This window comes from Tachysurus fulvidraco, chromosome 1 (genome assembly GCF_022655615.1).
Source record: "Tachysurus fulvidraco isolate hzauxx_2018 chromosome 1, HZAU_PFXX_2.0, whole genome shotgun sequence".
NCBI lineage: Eukaryota > Metazoa > Chordata > Actinopteri > Siluriformes > Bagridae > Tachysurus > Tachysurus fulvidraco.
This window is the reverse complement of record NC_062518.1, coordinates 5838345-5863674: the sequence shown is the minus strand read 5'-3', so window position 1 is coordinate 5863674 and position 25330 is coordinate 5838345. Positions and strand designations below refer to the sequence as shown.

Sequence of the window (25330 nt, the reverse complement as noted above, 5' to 3'; positions counted from 1 at the left end):
CTGATAACAACACACAATACACAACACTGATAACAATACACAACACACAACACTGATAACAATACACAACACTGATAACAATACACAACACACAACACTGATAACAATACACAACACACAACACTGATAACAATACACAACACACAACACTGATAACAATACACAACACTGATAACAATACACAACACACAACACTGATAACAATACACAACACACAACACTGATAACAATACACAACACTGATAACAATACACAACACACAACACTGATAACAATACACAACACACAACACTGATAACAATACACAACACACAACACTGATAACAACACACAACACTGATAACAATACACAACACTGATAACAATACACAACACACAACACCGATAACAATACACAACACACAACACCGATAACAATACACAACACACAACACTGATAACAATACTGCAACAAAAAAACAACAAACTGAAGCTCCCGAATGGCACCACAGTAAAAAGCAAGTTGTTATTTGTGTCCAGGGTCTAAGGGAAGGAAACTGACTGTACTCTAGCTATACTGTATGTGAGAGATGGAGTACTCCCTCTTCTGTCAATCACAGTGACACAGAGCCAATCACATGCATCTGTGAGCGCATGTATGCAGAAGAGAACAGATTGTGCTTTGCTGGCTGTGTGTTACAGTGCCTTCAAGCATCATCAGCAGCTGTTTGAAAACTATACCGATGATGATACCCTACGATGCTAAATCTAGTGACGAACTGTTTACTGTCTTTTATGAGCTTTCCGACTAATCTCAGAGGTTTATGATATTTTTCCAGTGGAGTTTTAATTAACTAGCTTTCTTATCTTAAATAATCATTTTCAGATAATCAATGCAAGCTTCGTATTGCTGTGCTTATGCGAATGCAGCATCATTTCTATAGTAACCGTTTACACAGAGACTTCACCAGTGTCTTCCAATATACTACACACAGTACTGCAATTCACATCGACAAGCGATGCTTGTGTACTGATACCTGATACTCTTTGTAAAATTTAAAAGCAGGGTTTAAAAGTCTTGCCCATGCCACGCGGCCTACTTTAATGCAAACAAACACAAGAAAAAGGGTCAAATCCCATCTAACAATCTATTCGGCAGAAAGACACGGACGACTGCTGGCTCCTTTCAAAGGCTATGCAGGAGCAAGGAGTGCCACGCTATTGCCTGCAGTAAACAATGTGTTCTATATTTAAACTCTAATGATGGGAGAGAGGGTGTTTTAAAGCCTTGAACTACATACAGAAATTTAAGGGGTAGAGAAGGAAAGAGAGAGAAAAAATAGACGTCCCCTGCTGAAGGGAATTTCATGTCAGTAGCTGTGGACAAAGAAGTGGCTGCTGATTAGGCCATTAGGACGTGACAAAGAGCTGAGCTAAATGAAGACATGCTTGTCTAAGAGTGATGATGGATAGATAGATAGAATGATGGAGAGAGAGAGAGAGAGAGAGAGAGAGAGAGAGAGAGAGAGAGAGAGAGAGAGAGAGAGAGAGAGAGAAACCCCATGCAGAAGTCACCATGAGAAGTTGCTTCAGGTCCCTTAATAATAGTACATAAAAGAAAGAAACATAGATGAATAGATAACGAAGGATGGATAGAAAGCATGTGGGAGTGTGGAGGAGAAGGGGCTTGTCTGAAGCAGGCCTTGGGCACTGTGTTTTTACGATATAGAATTAGCAACTCATGGAGGATTTTATAGAGAAAAAGCACTGAATGAGGGAAAAGCACAGACCAGCAAAGCAACCTACTTACAGTGCTGGCCAGAAGCACATGTATAGACTCACACTCACACACACACACACACACACACACACACACACACACACACACACACACACACACACACACAAACACACACACACACACACACACACACACACACTCACACACACACACACACACAAACACACACACACACACACACACACACACACACACACACACACACACACACACACACACACACACACACACACACACACACACACACACACACACACACCATAGAGTGCCCCTAATTCCCTAATTCAACGGCTGCAACATGCCTATGAGAATTTTCAGTTAACCAGGTCAGGGGGAAGTTACTACCTATAGCCTAGTCAAGTCATGGTAACTCTATCCCTTACCCTAACCTTGAGCACCTTTTGCTGCTTTGGCTTTATGAGGAAGAGCAAACATTGGCACAGCGATGAGTGTTTGGTGAACGGCAGATCCGTTGTGGATAAAGGATAGGCGACTGAGCCAGACAGTTTTCGACAAGGCTCTTTGTCTAGGAGGTAAGCAGTATCCCCTGGTATCGCTTTACGGGGCTGCACAACACCCGCGTAGGAAGGAGGAGGAGGCTAGGGATAGACGACTCGAACTGTCACATTATGTCAGCCCGTCATTCCCCCCCCTTGAACCTAGACATCCCAGTGGACCCAACACCAACAAATAGGAATATCCATGCACTTCTGAATCTTTACTTGCTCTTGACAGCCAAATCAATTTCAGGGGTACCACTAATGTCAGATAATTATGTTGTGTAATGGCAAGAAAAGCCATGTGACGCATTTTTAACGACCGACAACCTTTATGTTTATTTCATTAATGTCACGTCAGCCGATATAAATAAATTATAGCCAGCAGCTCTACCATGACATGTTGGCATCCTCTAAAGACAGTAGCAAACCATGTAAAACAAGCTTTAGACTGTTTCTTTGCCCAATACACAAGGCTGCACTCTTGACATTGACAGGCAAACAATGGGGGAAGGAGGGAAATCATTAGCATACTAAACATATTTAGCTGCTGTATTCCTTTGCAGTAGGAGATATTGCTTACTGCTTGGTGGGGAATTGAAGCAGGAATTGTTGAAACAGGGCAAGAAAGGCTCAGAGATGGTGCACTTTTACTTTCACATCTAAGTGTTTATCCAGTTCTTGCATTGGATATGGTCATTTACATCATCCACCAGTATCACAGGGATAGAAGTAATGCGCTCTAATATCAGTGGTTTGTAAATGACATCAAAATACTGCAAGCATTGTCGGCAATATACTTTTACCCAGGCTGATAACATTCTGGCACCACATTAAGCAAGTCGTTGTGTGATCACGAGCTATTTGTGTCTGGGACGAAGGGAACAAAACTAACTGTACTGTGGCTATATATGATGGATGGAGTACTCTCTCTCTCCTCTGTCAATCACAGTGCCGCTAGCCAGTCATAAGCACTATTCGGACTGTTTTAGTTCTACGTGGGGACATGGAGTAATGCAATTTTACCTCAGGACGTCTGTAATATTAATTGGCCAATTCGCAAGGGACAAGACATCTCAGTAAAACTAGCAGAAGTGGGAGAGGTAACACGCTTTATGCACCACAGTAACCTCCTTGTCGTCATGTGCATATGACGTTGCTTCCTGTTATCACTCGCGCAAACAGACAACTTGGCGCCTCCATGCTTGAAAAACGAGCCAAAAACTACTTTTAAACAGGAAATGACAGAATTTTACCGTACATATTTACAGTGGGTAGATTCGGACGGGATTAGTATTACCTGAGGTAATTTTTCCGGACCTTTTTACAGAAGATAAAAGTCGCCGTAATCTTTACTGACATTGTCCCTAATGATTACCGAGATGGCGCATTCGGACGGGACTAAAATCAGCGAGAAGCTCTGGTAATAGTTACTTTACCCCCACGTCCCCACGTCCCTACGTAAAACTAGTCCTAGTTGTGCTAAAACTATAGTGAAATCTATATCTTAAAATATCATCTGATGGTTCCTTTAATTTGTAAACGTTGATATAGAGGGCCACTTTTTTTACATTCATGTACATATGCATACAATTACATTCATCATCCAAAGGGTTCTTCAACAGATTACTAGAAAGGTTACGGGTTTCCAAAGAGCTTTTGTAGTTAACCCTATTTAAATCTTTAAGGGTTTACTAAGAGTCCCCAGACGGACAAACGAAAAATTCTTTATGGTTTTGGCTTCAACGTTTTAGATAATATCTCCAAAGCATTAAAGGGATACACACTTCTAAAAAAAAAAATCTATCATTCTAAAGGATTCTTTAGTTGGTCACACTACAGAAAATCATCATGGTTCTGTGTACATAAGCAACACTAGAAACATACATTTCACTGATAAATATGAACAATTGTGAACAACTGTGCAAATTCTCAAACGCTATTTAAATTTTCTAAAGCACGTTTATATACAACAAAAACATTCCAGAACTGGGAACAAACCTAGCAGAAAAGGTGTATAGAATCGCTCTTTGTATTCCCGCTTTGTAAGATCGTCTGCCAAAATACACAAGCATTAAACACCAATGAACCTGAATGTATTTCAAAGTTGCTAGATAATCTTCACAAGACTATACGTGTTCCACGTGAGCATGTATTATAGTAACTTGCAGCACTAACAGCATAATGCTATTCAGTGAGTGTGTGGCTGGATTCTCTTTGCCAGTGTCTAAGCCATCACACCTGTATCTCTTCTAGGTTCTCCCATTCAGCGCACAATAAAACGGTGTGTTAACCTACAGAGGACAGCGAAAAGCCTGCTGCCTGCAGCCACAGGTAAATATCTGCCATTCACCTGGGAGTGTTTGCACTGAAGTCATCAGAGTTCAAGCACACGATGACACTAATACAATGTCAACAGTTGACCTGGTTGCTCCACAATACCCTGCGAGCTCCTGTTGTTGAGAGACAGTCTGTGCAAGCCAACGCCGGGTGAACCTGGAGGTAGTGGCTTAACTTAAAATGAGATTTGGATTGGTAGAGGATTTGTGAAATGTATTTTTATTTTGTGCTCCCAAATGTCTGAGCCCTATAACGTCAGTCACCGAGCTGGTCTTCACACTTCCTGTCAGCTAATGTCATTTAGGTGGTATAATATACCCGTTTCTCGGTATTAAGAGATAATATCATTTTTAAGCATCTTTACACTTCTGACAGCTCTTTTCAGGGGAAAGTAGCTACTGCATGCTCAATACCTCACTACAAGTCACCAAATGACATCACAGATTAATTAGCTTATTCGCTGAATTGTCATTACAAATTGCATATTATACTTTATTTATGGTTTGTAATAGTGGTCACTAGGAACAATGGTGAACTGGCATATGAGCACCATATTGAGAAGATTGGTGATCAGTGATTGGTCATTGGGAATATCAGTGATCAGTTATTGGTCAGTAGGAATAATGGTGATCAGGGATTGGTCAGTAGAAATAAGAATGATCAGTAATTAGCTATTGGGAATAATGGTGATTAGTGATTGGTCAGTGGGAATATTGGTGGTCAGTGATTGTTCACTTAGAATGTGATCAGTAATTTGTTAGTAGGAAGTGACCAGTGATTGCTCAGTAGGAATGATGGAACGGGGGCATAGAAGCTTTTATTATCACCACATATACATTACAGCACAGTGGAATTCTTTTCTTCACATACCACAACTCAGGAGGTTGGAGTCAAGAGTGCAGGGGCAGTTATGATACAGCGCCCCTGGAGCAAGGAGGGTTGAAAGCCTTGCTCAAGGGTCCAGCAGTGGCAGCTTGGCTGTGCTGGGCCTTGAACCTCCGATCCTCCGATCAACAACCCAGAGCCTTAACCAGTTGAGCCATCAAAGTATGCTTCTTAGGAACAATGAGCAGTAATTCGCTTTTATAATGATGTAATAATGGGTATAATGGTGATTGGTCAGAAAACAGGCTGATAGAAATGCACTTTACATGCATATTTAGGTAATTACACCATATCCTTAATGTTTTTTTTGGATAGTTAAAGGTTTTCCGTTTCCTAAAGGGAATTCTACTCTGAACTCTTAGAATCTGCATTCTTAGATGATGGAATTCTTACACCAGAAGAATCAATCAACAAAGCAAAGGCACATAAGTTGTGCATGGGGACAGTCGCCGGAGCATGCGATTTTTAACCTCTCCTGGGCAGGGACATATGAAGATCACAGGACGTAGGAAGGGCACATTGATTATTGCAGGATTTTATTGAATGCTTATCGGGTGCTCACACAGCACATTCATCTTCATTAACTATTAAATCTTAGTCATTGTCTCAGTCATTTAAATTACTTATTTGTTTATATTTTGGGAAATAGAACCAACAACGTTCATTAGAAGAGATTGTAGCCAGGAACAAACAGATATGAGTGTAATAAGGGACGGGATTGGCCAAACATTTTGTGGGAAAATGCGGGATTAGTCGGAAGGGCTTTGGAAGTGGGCAGGACAGATTTTCTAGATGGATTATCTTTTTATTTCCTGTGAAGTAAAGGATTAAACAGAAAACACAGTTGAGTACATTCGACTGATCTGATGTTTAAAAAAAAAATCAAACCTAAAAACCAGTTAAAAAGTAGATGTTATGTCATTATTAATCAATTCTTTACATTCAGAGAAATGATAGTGAAGCACTCTTAGTTTTCGTAAAAGAAACAATCTATGCTAGCGAATGGAGAAAGCAATATTTTATACAACAACTTTAATGGCTTCCCAATTGTTGTTTATAAACAACAATTTTTCATAGTGTTCCTCCATAGCTATAGTTTTACTTGGACACACTTGAACAATCCAGTACACCTTATGCAGTGTGAGCAATAAATGACCTAAATTTTTAAAAATAGAGATATGAATATAGAAATGAAAATCCTCTAGCAGAGTAGGATTGAAGATGAACTGCTGCATCAGTACATCCAGTTAGAAGGAGTTTATCATCTCAGCCCTCTAGACAAAAAAATGTGAGAGATGTGTGGGGAAAAATGATGTGATATTGTTTCATTTAATAATCAGAATAACATCTGGTAAATTATAGATCGCACTACAATATGTTATGCTACTGAATCACTGCATCACTGGTCCACTTCCATCCTGTACAGACCAAAATTTATCCTCCACCACCGATCCTAAGAGCTTGTCATCTGTGGGATTTGGGAGTCTCTATTCCTTAAGTGCTCACTGACAATAGACTTGTACAGCACCTTTAGAAATGAAACAGATCTGATGTTTCACCTGCTCTTCAGCCTGTGTACTGACACCAAGGCTGCGTCTTTGTAGCGTAAGCTAGCGGAGCTCCTTGATACCTAACACCAAAAGTAACTAAATTGTAAAAGGGGCATGAGGTGAAGCCTGAAAACTTTTTTATTATGGGACAATATTCCTAATTGAGAATTATATCTGAGAAATGATTAAATGATTAAAAAATATCACAGTTCTCAGATGTTTGTTGTTCCATCAAGCACCTGCAGATGGTCTGCACTATAAAAATAAGGGAATTACATAATATTACCCCAAACCAGAGCCAGGTGATATGACAATATATTGATGCTGTAACACGATATTACACTTTTGTAAGTATCATGAGTATAAAAAGCTGTCAGAGCATTTATAAAATCACAGTTAAATAGTCAAGTGAATTAACTAAGTAATTAATTGGACATTAAAAGGTGGTCATTTTTTCACCGACAATTTTAAGATCTCATTTTTCTGTAAATGTCGTTATTAAAGAATAAAGGTCCGTCTAAATACGGCTCTACGGTTATTAAAACGGCTCTTCTGTTATTATGATTAACGTCTTGGTTTAAATTGACTTCTCAGTATCACGTTTTCTTTCGAGTCTGGTAAAATATGCTGATCTAATCAAACCTACCACCACGACGCCATTTCCAAGCAAAGGAAGGCCTTTCGTATCTTTGTCTCCCTTTTGTTCCGACCCTCACTTTAAGTCCACTCTGTGTAACCTAGTACAGCTTGGGGTAATGCATCCAATCCACCACCTGTATTGGAGTTAGAGCAGAAGATAGAGCTACACCCCAATGTAACTTTACAAGCCATCGCTAACCCATTATATATCACTAGTCTGTGTGGGGTATGTAGTTTAAAAAGAAAGTCTATGTACTATGTACTATGTACTAAATGTTCTGGTAGTGGTCAATATATAACAGGTGAATTAATTTTGAACTTAAGGCGACTTAGAATTGTGACTAATCTGGGTGAGGAGCCATTATGAAGCTTCTTTAAAAGATGTCTTGCTCAAGGGCACCTCAGTCGTGGCCGGCCCGAGACTCTAATCTTTGAGCTACCACAATGTACAGATTGATTTATTTTCAATTATATAAAAGCACCAATGAAAGTTTAAATCTGTTTGCTCGAAATATGTAGATTGATTCATTTACTATTACACCACATTCTGATCAGTAAGAAGGGATGCGTTATGTTAATATAACAATTCAGACAGTTCCAGCTGTACCATGAAGAACAGGTTTGTATTAAGAGTCTACATACATCTGGACTTGATGTTCATGTAAGGAGTCTTGGTTATAAGCACTTTTATAGCAGTTTCTCAGTATGGTAAAAGCTACAGGAGTTTACACTTTCGGGTCTCTTGCTAAAAAGAAAGAAAGAGAGAGAGAGAGAGAGAGAGAGAGAGAGAGAGAGAGAGAGAGAGAGAGAGAGAGAGAGAGAGAGAGAGAGATGTGAAGTAAAGACTATCGTAGCTATAACATAAGTAAAAACCATTAAAATGAGTGTTGTATTTGGTTACAGCTCTCTGTGGTGTGAGCAGAATAACAGAATAACACATCAGACTGTGCGGTTATAGACAGAAATAAAAATATATGCAAAAATAACGCAGTATATACATATAACAGCAAGGTCCATTGTGTGTTATCCTTAACTGAAGCACGGCTCTGAAAGTCGGAAAGAACTCATTCATGTGTACGACAGACACTGTGCATAACAAATAGCCAAACAAATGCTATTTAAAAAGGAAACATTAACAGTTGCTGATATGGTGGATCTTTCTATAAGGAGACATTTAAATAACATTTATGGAAGAAGTCTTCCGCATGAGGGCCGTGTAACGAACGGTAAGTTTTCCGCCTCTGGAAAGTCTTCAGGACAAATTCAGGACACCGGATTCGCTGTTACATGGCCTTTATTGTTGCTGTCTGTACTGTATATGTTTTGACCTGAATTGAATTCCCTGTATAAACATCGAGTGTTAAAAATGAGCGGCTGGTGAGGAAACAGACAATTATTGCTGCTAGAATTTACATGACAACAGGAACTAACTTGTCTCGCTGTGGTTTAACAGTAATAAGACAGTGTTGTGTAATGAACCTTTATTAAGCTAAACGTGATGCGCCATTAAATATAGTCCAGTACAGCTCCATAAAATGTCTCAAGGACAAGTAGTATAGTAACATACATGTGCATAAATGGTGTCTGTGCATATTTTTAGCTTATGAATATTCCTGTTTGGTCAGCTGGAAATAAAATGCACAAACAAATTAAATGTTACCCCTGCATACCCATTCAGGCTACTATGGTAAGATGAGGTATTACCTAGCGTAATAAAACCCTGCAAGCAATAAGCCCAGAATCACAAGGAAACGCTCATTGCCTTTTATTTGTAGCGGCCTGTCATAAAAAAAGTCTTTGCCTCGGGCTCTGAGTCACTGTTCCGTCCCTGACTCAATTCCCCCCTTCTTTCAGATACCCATAACCGCCCGAGACACCTGCTTCACATTGGCAAAATAAACTGTCATACATTATAATTCCTGTCACATAAAGCCACAATGGCCACCCATAACAAGTAAATCCATCCATAATGGAATCAACAAGAGTTTGTCACTTAGTCAGAGAATAATTGAGCGTGAGCCAAGGTCCCAAAAAGGCCAACAATACACATTTCGGTAGCACTGACATTCATGTACAACAACAAAAAAGCAGTGGGGTTTGTATTTAAGAGTTCTCAATCGGCTACTCGAGGCCAACTGTGGCACTTTAATTAAACCGGAGGCAGTTTCTAATTAGTCAGCCCAGGCCACGGATGGTCAAGAAAGCTCTGAGTCAGGAAGCTGAGTCATAAAGCAAAAAAAATAAAAATAAAAATAAAATTAAAAAAACCTTCCTTTCTCTTGCATTCTTATTCTCACCGTCTTCACTCCAAATTCTATCTGAACAGATCGGCACATGAAGAAGAAACCAGAAAAACAAATTATGGATACAGCGCCCACGAATCCCTGCCATCCCTGTAACAGATCAATGGTTATACGTAATAAGGTAGAAGAACAAGTCAAGGAAATATCCCAAATTATAGCCTGTTAAACAGCCAGATTGAGACTGATTTGCCAGATTGGTATATTATTCAAACTTGGTTAAAATCAGGGTTGGTTTTTTTGGTCAAACAAAATAAAACATTTTTCTTCATCCCGAAAGTATTCATCAATAAATCTGGCCACAACATGAAGAAAAAAATACCATAATACACCACTGCCCTTACCCTGCCTTCAACTGCCCATCCATCCATCACCCAATCAACATTAAGTAAAATAACAACTTTGTGCCCATGACGAGCCGACAGATGAGCATCTCCTGGTGAGCCTTCAGCACAAATCTACTGCAATAAATTATGAAGCATGATAATTCAAATAACAACATGCCTGCGGTTTTTGAGCTTTTGTAAAAAAAAAAAAAAAAAAAAAACAATCAAGGACATCACTGTATCCAGCTCGATGAGTCACTGCCTGATCCAGCTGTCCATAGGGCATACATCTGATTAGCAAGCCCACGCTCACACGGTAGGCACAAATGTAAATATTGTAATTAACCCTCCGTAAAAACATCGTTCCTGTCTTGGTGAGCTTCGTTAATTTATCCAAGACCCTAGCTTTTAGTATTACTAGGTAATGGAGAGTGCACGCTCAAGTAACTGTTAATAAAGCCGCACATCAGACGTACTTTCCCAGAAACTGTTATTCAACTCCTTTTCTGCAATGAGGAGTCACTCACATCATTAGCGTAATTATCCTTCACATCATTGCACATTGAGCTTGCATCAAAGGAGTGTGTTTTGCTTCACATTCAGTCTAGAAGGCATACAGAGAGCATCATATAACAAGAAATGTCAAGGTTACTGGAAACAAAAAAGGAAGACGGTTCAGAATTTGGAAGCATTGGTCCTGTACATGTTAGGTGATGAGTTTGCCAGTTGTCAATCATAGCTAGGAGTCCAATGGAGTACACTGTAACTGTCCCTGCTCTGTATGTGGGAATGATGACATTTCTGTGTGGCATGTATTAAGAACATGACAGTTAAGGCTCTCCTCTAAGCATGTTCAGCTGCCCTCTGATGATGCACGAGTCGTCTCAAAGATCGTTAAATGTCTCCAAGAAAGAACGAGTAATCCCTGACACAACCTGGGGCGAGTCAACCTAAATGTGAGATTATATGTGAGATATGTGAGCAGGTGGAAATTTGGGGGGGGGGGGGGGGGGGGGGGGGAGATTAGTATGAAAATGGTTGTGATTTTACTTTTGGAATAAAGGCCTCATGTCTGGTCACGCCATCAGCTGGTTATTCAAGACAAGACAGAATGAGTGAGTGAGTGAGTGAGTGAGTGAGTGAGTGAGTGAGTGAGTGAGTGAGTGAGTGAGTGAGTGAGTGAGTGAGTGAGTGAGTGAGTGAGTGAGTGAAGGAAGAAAGAAGGAAGGAAGGAAGGAAGGAAGGAAGGAAGGAAGGAAGGAAGGAAGGAAGGAATTTTCATAATAATTTTCATTTCATCAGCAAAAAAAAAAGCCAAAAACAAAGCCAATTTTTAACATGCCTTCCAGTCGCAACCATCACCACCTGAATTTTACTCTTCCCATAGAAAGAAAAAAAAAAGTCCAGCATAAATGTTGCTATACAGACGGGGAACAAACACAAAATAAATATATAAATAAAGATAAAGGGCCACTTCTTTTAAATTTATGCCAAAGTTCAAAAGCTATTCAAAACTACCTTTGCAAACAGGAGGTGCTGAAAGCTTTTCCCAGAGAAGTCAAAAATTGGAATGTTACCATGTGGAACGCTCGAGGGCTCCTGCTGAGCTCACGCTAGGAGGCAGTCCCCTCTGTGCCAGAACAGCCACCTGGTACGAGCAATACATTTGGCTAATGAACTCATGGACTCTGTTTCATGCCGCGCCTCCACCGCCGTTGACGATTTTCTATTCATGAGGGTAATGAGAAGTGGGGATCAGAGACAGACTGTGTGTGTGTGTGTGTGTGAGAGAGAGAGAGAGAGAGAGAGAGAGAGAGAGAGAGAGAGAGAGAGAGAGCAGTGTTTGTGGCCACTGATAACCCCACACCAAACTCACAACCTTACGAAGCTTCAGTTTAATATCTGACAGTCAATCCGCTCCGCCGTCCCTCGCCGGGGTGTTTAATTACAGGGATCAATTATTAACCAGCCTCTTCTTTCAGCAGGACACAATCCTCCGAAATAACACTGCACCAGGCCGAAGGGGATGGAGCAGAAGCACAAGCAGATGCCTCCGATCCACGAGCGAGGCTCATGTCCCTGGGAGAGAAAGCTTTATGCCACAGAGATCTATATAAATCACCTTTGCACCACAGGATAATGAAGATGAGGAAGTGTAATTCCCCAGTGCTGCAAACATTATCGCTAGAAAATATCTTGTGTACAGAATTGAGTTAAACGATGGCCTGCTGACGTCACCGCCCGTTAAAAAATAACACCTGGCGTCGCTGTCACTGGGGCTTTCGTGCATGGCCTCTGTGTTCATAAATACTTTATGCCCAGTGTATAAGATGCAACAGACAATGTTCGACACCACCTGTTGTGGGGTGGGAGTCTAGCAATATAACGCTTAGGATATAATTCCCATTTTACAATATAACAGTGTAACGTATACTACAAAAAGTCAGGACGAAATACTGAAAGCGAAGCTGAACATCCTGTAATTGTTATAAATATGTACAAGCAATAGTGGCAAAATATATATTCATCCAGTTATATAAAAATGACTAAAACATAGACATTGTACGAATGAATGTTTGTGAACGTGTGACCATCGCTGACATATTTATTGGAACATCTACTTGCGGATTTATTCCCACTTTGCTGTGATGATAACCTCTGGTCTTCTAGGAAGACTTTAGATATTTTGGGGAAAATTTGTGTTTATTCGGCTACAAGAGCAAGAGTTAGACCAGGCTCTGATGTCAGCATTCTAGTTCAGCCCAAAGGTGTGCATTGGGGTTGAGGTTAGAGCTCTGTGCAGGACAATTCAAGTCCTCATGAAGCTCGCTTTGTGCACAGGAGCATTGTCATGTCATGCTGGAACAGCTACAGTATGAGCCTCTTAGGTACCCCCCCCCCCCCCATCCTGAATACTTTTTACAGAGGGACCTTTTGAGAGCATTCTTAGCAGCTGCATCACTGTCTCGTTTGGGAACTGCACCATCTCGGATCGCAAGTCCCTGCAGCGGATAGTGAGGACAGCTGACAAGATTGTAGGAGTCTCTCATCCCTCTATCATGGACATTTACACCACACGCTGCATCCACAAAGCCGACGGCATTGTGGCTGACCCCACACACCCCTCACACACAGTCTTCTCCCTCCTGCTGTCTGGAAAAAGGTACCGAAGCATCCGGGCCCTCACGACCAGACTGTGTAACAGTTTTATCCCACAAGCCATCAGACTCCTTAATAAATGAAACTGAACTGTTTTCAGAATTTTTCCAACCCCAGTGAGTGATTTATGTAATGTAATTTAAGTTACGATGATTTAATCACCCGGTGAAAATGAAACGTAAACCATACAGCACTGTGTAATTCCTGAAGCTGATTGGTCGAAAGATGTAGATTCAGTTTAGATGCTGTTTATATTAATTCGGTGGATCTTGTTTCTATGGTTACAGCTAATTCACAGTGACATGTATGCAATAGACACAATAAAAAATAAATAAATAAATAAATAAATAAATAAATAAATAAATAAATAATAATAATAATAACAACAACAACAATAATAATAATAATAATAATAATAATAATAATAATAATAATAATAATAATAATAATAATAATAATAAAATTTTTGGAAAGAGTTTCCAGTGTCAGGTTTTTTTTTACTGTCAGAAATAAAGCAATAAAATACCACTAAAACAATTAAGACTGGGCAGAAGAAAGAAGAAAGACAGAGAAAGGGAAAAAGAAGAAAGATATAAATCTATATAGTTTTAGCTAATCTTCTCATTACTGCAATTAATGATCCTTAATTTATTAAGCAATCCAAAAAAAAAAAAAAAACAAGCTCAAGACTAAAAAAAGTTTGTACTTCTATTGAATATCTGTTGATCTTATACAGTAGTTTTATTAAATCCTATTTAAGCCTTGGCCTCACAGTTTATTATGCATAATAAAGTTGCATCACAGACACAAAACAACAATGAACACTTCCAAATGCAAACTGAATATAAATAAAACAGGAACAAGTGCAAGTGTCCGACTAGATTTCACAGTGGATTTAAATCCAAATGGCCAATTCAGTCTTAATGTTTAGAGCTTCTAATATGTCACTGGAAGACATTTTCCTCATCATTAAGTTATGCAGATGATGCCGGACATTCTGTAAAACAACCCATTTGTATGTATAATGTCAAAGAAGAGCAAATTAATCTAAAAGCATATTTACCCTAATAGCATGTTCTTAATTCAAGCAGGAAAGACCTATGTAAATGGATTCAGAGGCCATTTAGACACCGAGGCTGGAGGGTTAATGATCATGACCTTCATCCAGGCTGTGTGTCACACTAGAACGACATTGCCCTTTAAGATTGATATAGCAGAATATTCTCTCATATATCCATCCTTTCACTATTTTAAGCAAAACTGACATCAGATCAGTAATGCGTGTCTTCCATTGACAGCTCGTTAATCATCACTGTGCCTGCTAGTCAGCACCGGTGACTGAGGATTCCCTCACTCTTGTCCATGTATGTTCCCGCTGGACAACCTGCTTGGAACAAAATACTGGCACAGAGAAAGAGTCCTGGAGATTCCAACAGGCAAAGTAAATCACCAGTGTGTGTCTCTGCCATGTGGGATTGTATGTGCAGGAAACTGCTAAAAGTAAGGTCACTTAAATGAGATGCGACCAGAAAGAAATGCCTCACCTGCCTTTAATCGTCCATGGGCAGACTTTAGGGGGATGCCGGCAGTAAGCAATCTATCACAGTGGGAAAGTCTGAGCGTGGGTGAACCTGCCACGGTGAAAAACAGCTCTGTGGTCGAGATGTGAGACTACAAACGTAGGCACTCCATAATTCTCAGGGAAGAAGCATCAGGAAGAGACGTTTGCCTGATAATCAAAGGTGAGGTCAATAGCTAGTGAGTCAGTGCATCCACAAATCCACAAATTGCAATGAGAGTGGACAGCAACAAGTCAGGGAAGTCATGTGAACTTTGATTTGCTCTGTCTACTTACGCAAGCAAAGCTCTGATTAACATTCGGCAAAGGCATCGTGACAGGAGCGGGGGTTAGCCGGGGATAACAGGACTTGTAGAATTTAAAATGCTTTTCAAGTCTAAAATCAACCGCAGTAAAAGCAGTGAACGCAATGACTCAGGAATAAACAAAACAACTGCAAAAGCCCAAGAGCAAATACGCATTCATAATAACCAACCTGTTAAAGGTGGGGTGTACGATGTTTGAAAGCCAATGTTGACATTTGAAATCACCAAAACAAACACGCCCCTAACCCAAATGGGTCCCACCCCTGTATCGATAGCTCCGCCCACACATACATACGTAACCCAGGCAACTAATGGAAAGAAATGTGTCTTTATCATAGCTGAAGGGAAGAACAATACGATTGCAGATAAACAAACAAGCAAAAATGACACACAAGCATAATCATGTAAAGGACAAAGGCATATATTAGTTCTGTGTAACAAAGCAAAACCAACGTTACTCACCTATCGAGAAGGAATCCGGGTTTTTACCAGGATCTCCGGTTTCTTCCCACAAACCATAAACATGAGAAAAAGGTGGATCATTTACAATAAATTATCTCTAGGTGTGGGTGAGTACGTGGATGTGGAGGTGCAGCTAGAGTTCTGGGGACAGGTTCTGGAACCACTGTATCCTTGACCACAGTAAAGTAAGATGATAACGACGAGGACGACGAAAACATTGTCTGTGATATTCTAAGATTTCTTAGCCACTGTGTTCAAATGACACAAAGATCATTGCGCACTAATAACTGTGAAAAGGCCCTGAAAATTGTGCATCCTAAAAACCTTTGGCATAATGGCTGTAGTGCTGCGCAAGGCAGAGAGAAAATTACTGCCACTGTGTCACATCTGGTTTTATGACTCGGCCGAAACAGCGAGGAATGGAAAAAACCTGAACCTGTGAACTTCCCCATATGAATCTGTTCCGCTCAGTTAGGCTCCATCTGCACTTGGAGATTGGGCCAAAAAAGAAACAGGACAGAATGAAATGACATCGTAAATGAAATCTGCCTCACTACATTTTCATTTAGCGCAAATCTTCCACAACCAACGCTGCCACTGAATGAGACACTTGCACTGGTGCTGAGCTAATTCACAAACAGCAGGGCGGCAAGATGGGCGTCGCATCTCTCTTTGGATGGGTTCGGTGTTCTTCACTCGGTAGATGGGGTTGTAGGTCTGATGCACGACGAAGAGCTTTTATTTCTCTTTCTGAAGTGGAACTCTCCTCGCTTCCTTGTCTTCGTGCCCCCCCCCCTCCCACACAACTGTAATCAAACCGTCGGCCCGCTGCCTCGTACTGCCCATTATTCAATTAGCCAAATGCTACAAATGCATCCTGATGGCTAAGATAATTAGAGTAAAATGGTTATCCACACCGGTCAAGTGGATCTGCAATTCAAGGTGAATAGAATAATATCCAGTTGTGGCAAATGTAATTTTTCTCAGGCTAATTTGGCAGCTAATGAGGCTGCTGTAGTTTGTGTAATTTATGGTCGCAGGTTAAGTAACAGACGACCGGTCTGAGGACTAAAGACTCTCTTTGTGCCTCTGTCTCTCTCTCTCTCTCTCTCTCTCTCTCTCTGTCTCAATCTCTGTCTCTCTCTCTGTCTCTAGTCATACAATTACCGACACAAAACCCACAGCCCGAACACCCTGTATGAGAACGAATAAGAGAAAAGAAGGAAAACAAACCGAGGCTCACTGACATACCGCTGGGGAGTTTGCTACTCATACTGTAGGATTCATTACATTTAGTTCCAGTTTCCACTTCCACTCCGTTCTGTACTATGTCCATGAAAAGGCTTTTCTTCTGACATGAAAATAAACGCATAAGGATTAGAGAGAGGCCCAAGAACAGAATTCAGACAGTGCTGCCATTCATATTTCCCACCTGATATTTATTTTCTGTCGACATTCCCACTAGAATAGAATTTCCCAACTTTTTTCAATACCATACCTTTCAGAGCTCTAGATGTCCCAGATCCCACATCCCATAATGACACTCTTTAGTAACTATGCTGACTCTCTAAAAGTTTCCAGTGCTAAGTTATGAGAAACATCAGAGGCATGATGACTGCGTTGGAGTGTATGTCTGTAGCTTATGTGTGTTATGTGTGTTACGGCAAAATAAACTTTTCTTTAAGACTTTATGTTTCTTTGATTGGTTTTCAAATCCAATTGTCTGACAAGACAATTATGTGTTTTTGGTGTGACCTCATTTGAGGACAATTACAGTAATACCTCGAGATAAGAGTTTAATTCGTTCCGTGACCTTGCTCGTATCTCAATTTGCTCGTATCTCAATGCAATTTTCCCCATTTAAATTAAGTGGAATCCCATCAATCCGTTCCAGCTCGCAAAATTCCACTCCAGTTGTTTTGTTTAAGTGTTTTGAATATGAACAATGTACAGTACCCGTATTTATAAATGACAAATATTGTATAAAAACATACAGTAATAAAAGAGAATGTTAAAAAAAATGGTTTTACTATAAAGTGTATTATTTGGAGTGTATTACCTTGGAGATCAGACGACTTGAGCTAACGGAAGATGTGCACGGAGGTTGAGGGAGGAGTAAACAGGCGGACGAGTTAAGAGGAATTTTGTCTCGTATGTACACTTTTACTTTGTTTTGGCGGCGTCGGCTCGGATGCCCGTATCTCAAAAATTTGTTCGTATCTCGAGGCAAAAAATTTGGTCGAATCACAGCTCGTATCTCAAAAAATTCGTATTTCGTATTCGTATTTGGACAAGAAACTTTGAAGATGTACTTTACTTTTCCATCATTTGGCAGATGCCTTTGTCCAGAGCGACTTACATTATCTCATGTTTATACAACTGAGCAACTGAGCGTAAAGGGCCTTGCTCAGGGGCCCAACAGTGGCAGCTTAGTGGACCTGGGATTGAACTCACAACCTTCCGATTGGTAGCCTTAACCACTAGGCTACCACCATACACAAAGATACCTATTTATCTATTTATTCCAAAGGAACGTCACTAATCGGGCAATAAAATAGTTCCTCTCATTGTAAGCTACTTGAATTAAAAAGAAAAGTGAAAAATGTTAAATCCTGCATCACATCCAAGTTCCATTCACAGAGCTGTTAAAGAAGTGTAAAACAGGAGGCATGCAACCCCTAATAGGCTTTTTACTCACTCCATTCATGCCTCAATGTCTGAGAAGGAAGCAGATTACAGCAATGTAATCTGTTTACATGCATTTGTGGAACCCCCCATTTCGGCAGACGCGGTCTAGCAAATTGATGGGTAAAAAAGAAGCGATTCCTCCACCTGTGCCGCTCTCCATGCACTGGATACCTGCGTGGGAGGTGCTCGACCGCTGAAAGCCTACATTTACCCACTTTGGCATAATTGCTGCGTTTACTCTCGGCCCGCCTAAGTGCTCCATTCATGTCGCTTCGCCTCGCCTGACGAGAGCCTCCGTGCAGGGGTTGATTGCTTTACAATAGCAGATCAAAATATTAGAGTGATTCCTCTCAGGGATCATAGAGTGTGTTTGACTAACACTATCATTAAGTTGTCCGTCAAGCAGCACACGCACAAGGCTGAATGAATAGAAGAGAGGAAAAAAGAGGCCCATTGTAGTGGCAGTAAAAGTAATGATGGTCTGTTTATTCCAGATCATTAACTGCAGTGAGCTGTTAAAGAAATGATTCTCCTCTAAACTATCAATTACCAAAATTATTAAATTGCCTCAAATTGCATACAAACGGTGGTTACACTTAAGCTTTATGTTACCTTCCTTATCTCGATTAGATCCATTTCCATTTAAAAACCCATTGATTTTACTAAAGCAGGATGGTTAAACACATTACAGAAACTTTGATCCAAGAAGCATCAGGGACATTACTTATTACTTAAACAGTTAAACAGAGATTCCTCTTTTTATGTGTCCTATTTGTTGTTCTAAAGCAACTCCATATGGATGTTCCATCAAACTGAGCTGATAAAAAAAACATGCTCTGTCGGCACATCGGGACATCTCTGGAAATATAGGATACTTTAAACCCAAAGCACAGAACTGAGAGCAGGTAAATCCACCGAGCAGCTTGGCCTGACAAGCAAAACATGAACTCCACATCTGTAACACTGCAGTATCAGAGCAAAAGCATGAGCTGCCTGGTTAGTCTTTTTCTAATTGCCTGATTATATCCAGGCGCTTTTGGCAAGCTGTCTGCACCAGTTGGCCCATGGGCGGATGATGGTCAAGTCGAGAGAAGCAAACTTTAGTCAGGAGCTGAACGCTTGACTCACTCGCTGACCCGAGGCCTCCACCTGCACTGGCAATGCTTCTAATCGTAGGACCCGGAGAACTCCTTGCTGAGCGTCGCCACAGCAGAAGGCCTTTTGACTCATGCCCATCTGGCCTGCTAGCATGTTAAGAGCACGCCAAGGTCCCTGCTAGCACCACGCTACCCGCGCCCGAGCGGATCGGAGAGCCTTCAAAGTTTTAATGATGAACAAGTTCCCTTTCGGCACGACTGCATGTGGTTACTAAAGGAGATGACAAGTCAACAAGTCGCCTCCAAGTTCTCCCACGTGCACACACGATTACACAAACACAGAAGTACAAAATCACACCCCAGCGAAGATATTATTTACACTATACTAATTATTATGTATTATGTACACGTCCAAGAAAATATCGGCGTATGATTCTCTTATAATAGATATCTATTTACAAGCTATGCTAAACAATCTAAGCCTAATAAAAGGATGACGATAATTCACTACTGAAATCCTGTCCTTCTACTAAATCCAAACAAAGTGACAGCTGATTTTTTGGTCCTTTTATTTGTAAACCTGACTTTTTCTCTTCCAATTTATCTCAGTGCCATGTGTCTATGCTCTCGAGAACTTCCTGCCTGAACTTTGTGTGGCTCGTTGGTGTGTTCTGGTCACCTGTCTACTTCACAGGGTGAGAGATGGCAAGTTATTTTTTAAAGCAGTGGGATATCAGTCTGAAGATTTCACGAACAGAATACTCTCCTTTTCTCTGCCAAATCAACACAAGCACTAACTTGAAGGGGGACTGGCTGGGGGTTGGATAATCATCACAGACTCCAAGGATCTTGAAAATTACTCAGGGACTACTAGATAGAGAAGTCCCTATCTAGACAAAGTGTAAGTGGTGTACTGTCATGGCAAGCCACACATTCACCTTTAGTGTAGATGAGAACTTGACCCTATCAATTAGTCCTTGTAGAAGAGTCAGGATCCTGGGAGTCTTGTTGGAGCAGTGGCCCAATGGAGAAAAAAATAATCCTGAATTTTCTTCAAGGGGTCCTACACTGTGTCTCTACCATGTGCACCATTGAACAGCACCATGAATGACACTAGTTTTGGGTCCCGTGAGTGTATTACTGCCTTTCTAAAAATTGCAATGCAGCATCACCTGTCATTGTACCCTAGAATCCTTGTGTACAACTACCCCCTTGTGCTGGAGTCCTGTGGCTGCCCACTTACAATTTAGAGTCATTAAAACTTTTGGTAGCAATCATGTCCACAAAAATAGCTGTTGAAAATGTTGCTTTCTAATTATTGCCTCGTTGCCTAGGTGACCTGGTGGTCGACTCTGGGATTACTGCCCAAGGTCATACCACTCGACCTTGAATCAATCATCTGGCTTAAACAAGACAACACTTGCAGGGTATGTCTTGCTGTGCCCAATTCACACCATATAATATTAGTTAGATCAGAAGACAACCGTACAATTCTCAGTCCGACTGTTCGTCTCTCGTGGAGATAAGACACAAAGAGCTCCTTGCCTAAGCAGAGGCTTGCCCACTAGGTGGTGGACCATCGTTACCTCAGGCCAATAGATGAGCTGAGCACTCACCCCCTACAGTGACATTCCTCTCTATGAGGAGATTCTCCTTGTGATATTATCAGGGGTTCGCAGAACCATATTTCCGTACAGAACTTGGGAATTGGTGAGTTTATGGTGTCTGCTGGTGATTCATTAATAATGACACATCCGGTCAGCCGCCAAGCTATTCGTTTGACAAAGCATGTCATCCTCAGCACAAATGTGTACTTTTATTTCTGAATGACATTTCTCCTGTTCTTCGTCGTCTCTGACGTCTTTATTTCCCTCCTGTTGTCACTTCGCTGTGCCGACGCTTTAAATACACTGCCTCAAAAAAAGGTGTCAGTGTGTCTTTGTTAGTATCTGTTTTTGTTCACACATAATAATAACCTGATCATTTTATTAGGTCTTGAAGCGTAACCACTTGCATGTATTCACATTTAAACCCCTTAGAAATGAATTAGTGTTATTTCCTGTGCAAAAGGTCCTTGTGTGATGAAAGAAGGAGCAAAACAAAACAAAACCCCAGGATATGTATTTTAATAATGTTCAGTATTTATGTTACTCCATCAAACCGTGTGTTTCTTAAATCTCAGGTCACGTGGATGTGGGAAGTCTAAAAATTTTCCTAAAATAAAATGGCAAAAATAAGTGTCCTAATGGTGAATACTAGCCAAGCAAGTAAGATAAAGTGAAGTATGCACAAGCAGAATCAGGTTCATTCATTCATTCATTTTCTACCGCTTATCCCAACGTCTCGGGTCACGGGGAGCCTGTGCCCATCTCAGGCGTCATCGGGCATCGAGGCAGGATACACCCTGGTACGGAGTGCCAACCCATCACAGGGCACACACACACTCTCATTCACTCACACACTCACACACTACGGACAATTTTCCAGAGATGCCAATCAACCTACCATGCATGTCTTTGGACCGGGGGAGGAAACCGGAGTACCCGGAGGAAACCCCCGAGGCACGGGAAGAACATGCAAACTCCGCACACACAAGACGGAGGCAGGAATCGAACCCCGACCCTGAAGGTGTGAGGCGAACGTGCTAACCACTAAGCCACCGTGTCCCCTACAGAATCAGGTTTTTGTGACTAAATCATAAATGGACATAAATTGTTCATACTGTAAGTATTATGCATCGTCACATGAAGTTACATTGCGATATGAATGTCTTGTGCATTCATTTCAGACCCTATTAATATGCAAACAACACATAAATTCTCTGAATACAAAGAATAAATTGTAACAAACAAGCAAGAGAAGATCCTGACCTGGCCTGGTTTAATGTCCATGTACTGCAGGACCTCTTTCAGCAGGACTGGAGTGTGTGGTTCTTGGTCAGCCGGCAAAGACAAATGCTTCGTGCTTCTGCTCTGGCAGTCTGGTGTGAATGAAGAACTGGAGCAGAAACTCTGTGTCTGGTTTGGCTTCCTCCAGGAATTGCTATATGCACATTTGTGCATTCTCCGCTTTCCACAGCAAGCCAAGCGCAGGGACGACAAGAAGACATGACTGAAGGACGTCATCTGGAAACTGAAAAAAAGCTAAAGATCCAGAGTTTGGATTTATCATCTGCATAAATGAAGGTTGTTTCCATACAACTAGACAGGTTACTACTAGTACTACTACTAATAATAACACAATGACAACCTATAATACCTATAAAACCTTTATAACAGACTTTTATAAAAGTTTTCAAAAAAACTGAATCTGTATTTTCATTCGAAATACAGAATCACTATGTTTCTAGCAGGAATACTATTACATATACTATACATATACTGTTTACTCTTCATTTCCTACTTCTTATTTCATTTCCTATTTCCTTCCTTTTCACTTCCTTTTTATTAATACAGGATATCAGATGTCTTTAATAAAACTGTTTCATTGAAATAAAAATTGCTGTTTTTAATTATAAATAGAAATAACTGAATGAACTCATATTATTACAAACATATCATTATTACAAATGAGTTAAAACCGAGCTAGGTTTAGCCTCATTTTTTTCTTGAGACATGTGATAATTGAATATTTTTAACAGATCAAAAAATTGTAGATATACACGGCGTAGACGTTATTTTAACGTTATTTTAACGTAACAAATGAAGCCCAAACATAACTATACATCCATACAGTATGTTACCATTTACATACGTCTCATTACCAAAAGCTCCGTGTCTGTCTCTGAGACATACTGGAAAATGAAAATAAGATATAAATAAATAAATACAGTTTAAAAGACAAATAAATCTAAAGCTTTTATTCCTAGAAAGTTTTTCTTATTTAAAACCTCCAAACACGACTTGAAACTAAACGATACGTTTTGATGGATATACTGTATGAGCACAGTCACGGATTTTGAAAGCTGTCGGTTGAATATTCTACACCCCGAGTTCATGACGATGGCATATTGCACTCACAAAACATTGAAAAAGCCTGTAGCCGGTAGCTATCACCTGTAATATCGTTCAGTCTGGCTCAATGTAAAATTTTACCAAAGGATTATGGTGATTTTTATCGCTGTTGTAATACATCAGAGTTATTTGTGCACATGGCATGTGGTGCTTTGACACATTTACCGCTCCAGATTTCACTTGATGACACCAAAATCCATGACGTTTAAACATCTTTAGGTTTGACATTCTTATTTTACAAGAAATAAAATACAGCTTAAACCACACAAGAAAAAGCAAAAATAGGCTATTGTGTGTGATAAGCTTTTAAATATGTATTCACAGTCCCCATTAAATGAGCTGACACGTTTTGACGTATTTGGTTTAAAAATAGGATGTCAGAGTGACATAGTGTTGAAGTGCTTGACTGATTTAGGTAACAGCCTGCAATGCTAGATATATAAGCGAAACATTACACTAAATCGGAAGACAAAAGCTGACAGTATCTCAGCCAAGAAGCTACATATGAGGACCTGCAAAATGTTTAGTAAAAAAAAAAAAAAGGAAAAGTAAGTAGAGCATTTTTTCATCTGTCACCCGTGCATGTAGACTGTACCGAGGATGATATCCTAGACAACATTCTCCGAGTTTAAGTAGACATTGCATTCGTAATTAAGCCGAGGTCGGCTGACAGCGGTCCCGAAATCACTGAAAACTGCATCATTACCAGGAGGCATCTGATGCTTCTGAATGCTAGACAAAATGATATTACATACTAACGAGTATAGGGAAAGAAACACATTCTCGATCAGTCTCGAGATTCAAAACATTCCAGCTGGTAAATTTCTCCTCCAAAAAGTTCCTGTCACACAGCTACCAGTTTGCACAAATTCCATCCTCACTGAAATAAATACTAATAAAAACTCCATCCATTTTTATTCTCAAGCAATGAGCATGTTGACTGCTAACAAGCTGCCACTGTAGAGTATCCTGGGAGGCGGGGCAAACACATTCCAGAGAGCATTTCATTGGAGAAATGCATGACTTGTACAGGATGAGTCATCAAATGGAAGTAACGGATTATAAAATCTCTCTCTAAAAATGTTTTCAAAGCTATTTTTAGTGTTGTTGTTGTTTTTTCACCATTCATTAGAGTCCAGAAAACTAAGAAAGGGTTTTTTTTTTTTTTGAACTAATGATTTTAGGTTGTTTTTATTTATCAAGTGCTATCACACAGTGCTTGCACAGTATGGCACATAAACATGAACTGAAGCAATGCAGAAGATAGACCTTTATTATGACCTTTCTTAACTAACTGTGTCTCAGAAGATTTGCTCGTTTTGATGCTGTTTACTGAATAACATTAAAGAAATCCAAGCGTAGCGTGTTTAAATAAACACGTATACACTTATATAAACAATGATAATCATGATTAAAGTGCTGTTTATGCAGCAATCGCTATCTAAACAGCTATTATAGTTAGCATGGACACATAATATCGAGCAGAAGAGCACGTACCGCTCAGCACGCTGTTTGGACAGTGTGCGCTTTTGAATTGTTCTCGGCTGCAAACATGCGGCGAATTTGCGTTCCTATTGCATTCACGATTTGTTTTTTTATTTAAATCGCGATTGATTTATAAAGTTTTAAATTCACAAAAATATCATATCAAGCTTTGTGTTTTTTATCACGTTTATACTGGTAATTCTTACACGTCTTATCAGACTCAAT

The 25330-nt window shown here is 40.2% G+C and overlaps 1 protein-coding gene across 2 annotated transcripts in view; it reads right to left on the bottom strand.

The window, feature by feature from the left end:
- The window catches only part of mettl15 (methyltransferase like 15), a 77795-nt gene extending 52525 nt beyond the window's left edge, over positions 1-25270 (bottom strand). For both annotated transcript variants that reach the window (XM_027137144.2, XM_047817057.1), the window contains exons 1-2: positions 25118-25270; positions 22478-22750 (exon numbers count right to left, since the gene is read on the bottom strand). In XM_027137144.2, coding sequence (XP_026992945.2) covers positions 22478-22732 — 255 coding nt within the window. In that variant the 5' untranslated portion in view covers positions 22733-22750; positions 25118-25270. The remainder of the gene's footprint in view (positions 1-22477; positions 22751-25117) is intronic.
- Positions 25271-25330: the final 60 nt, after the last annotated feature.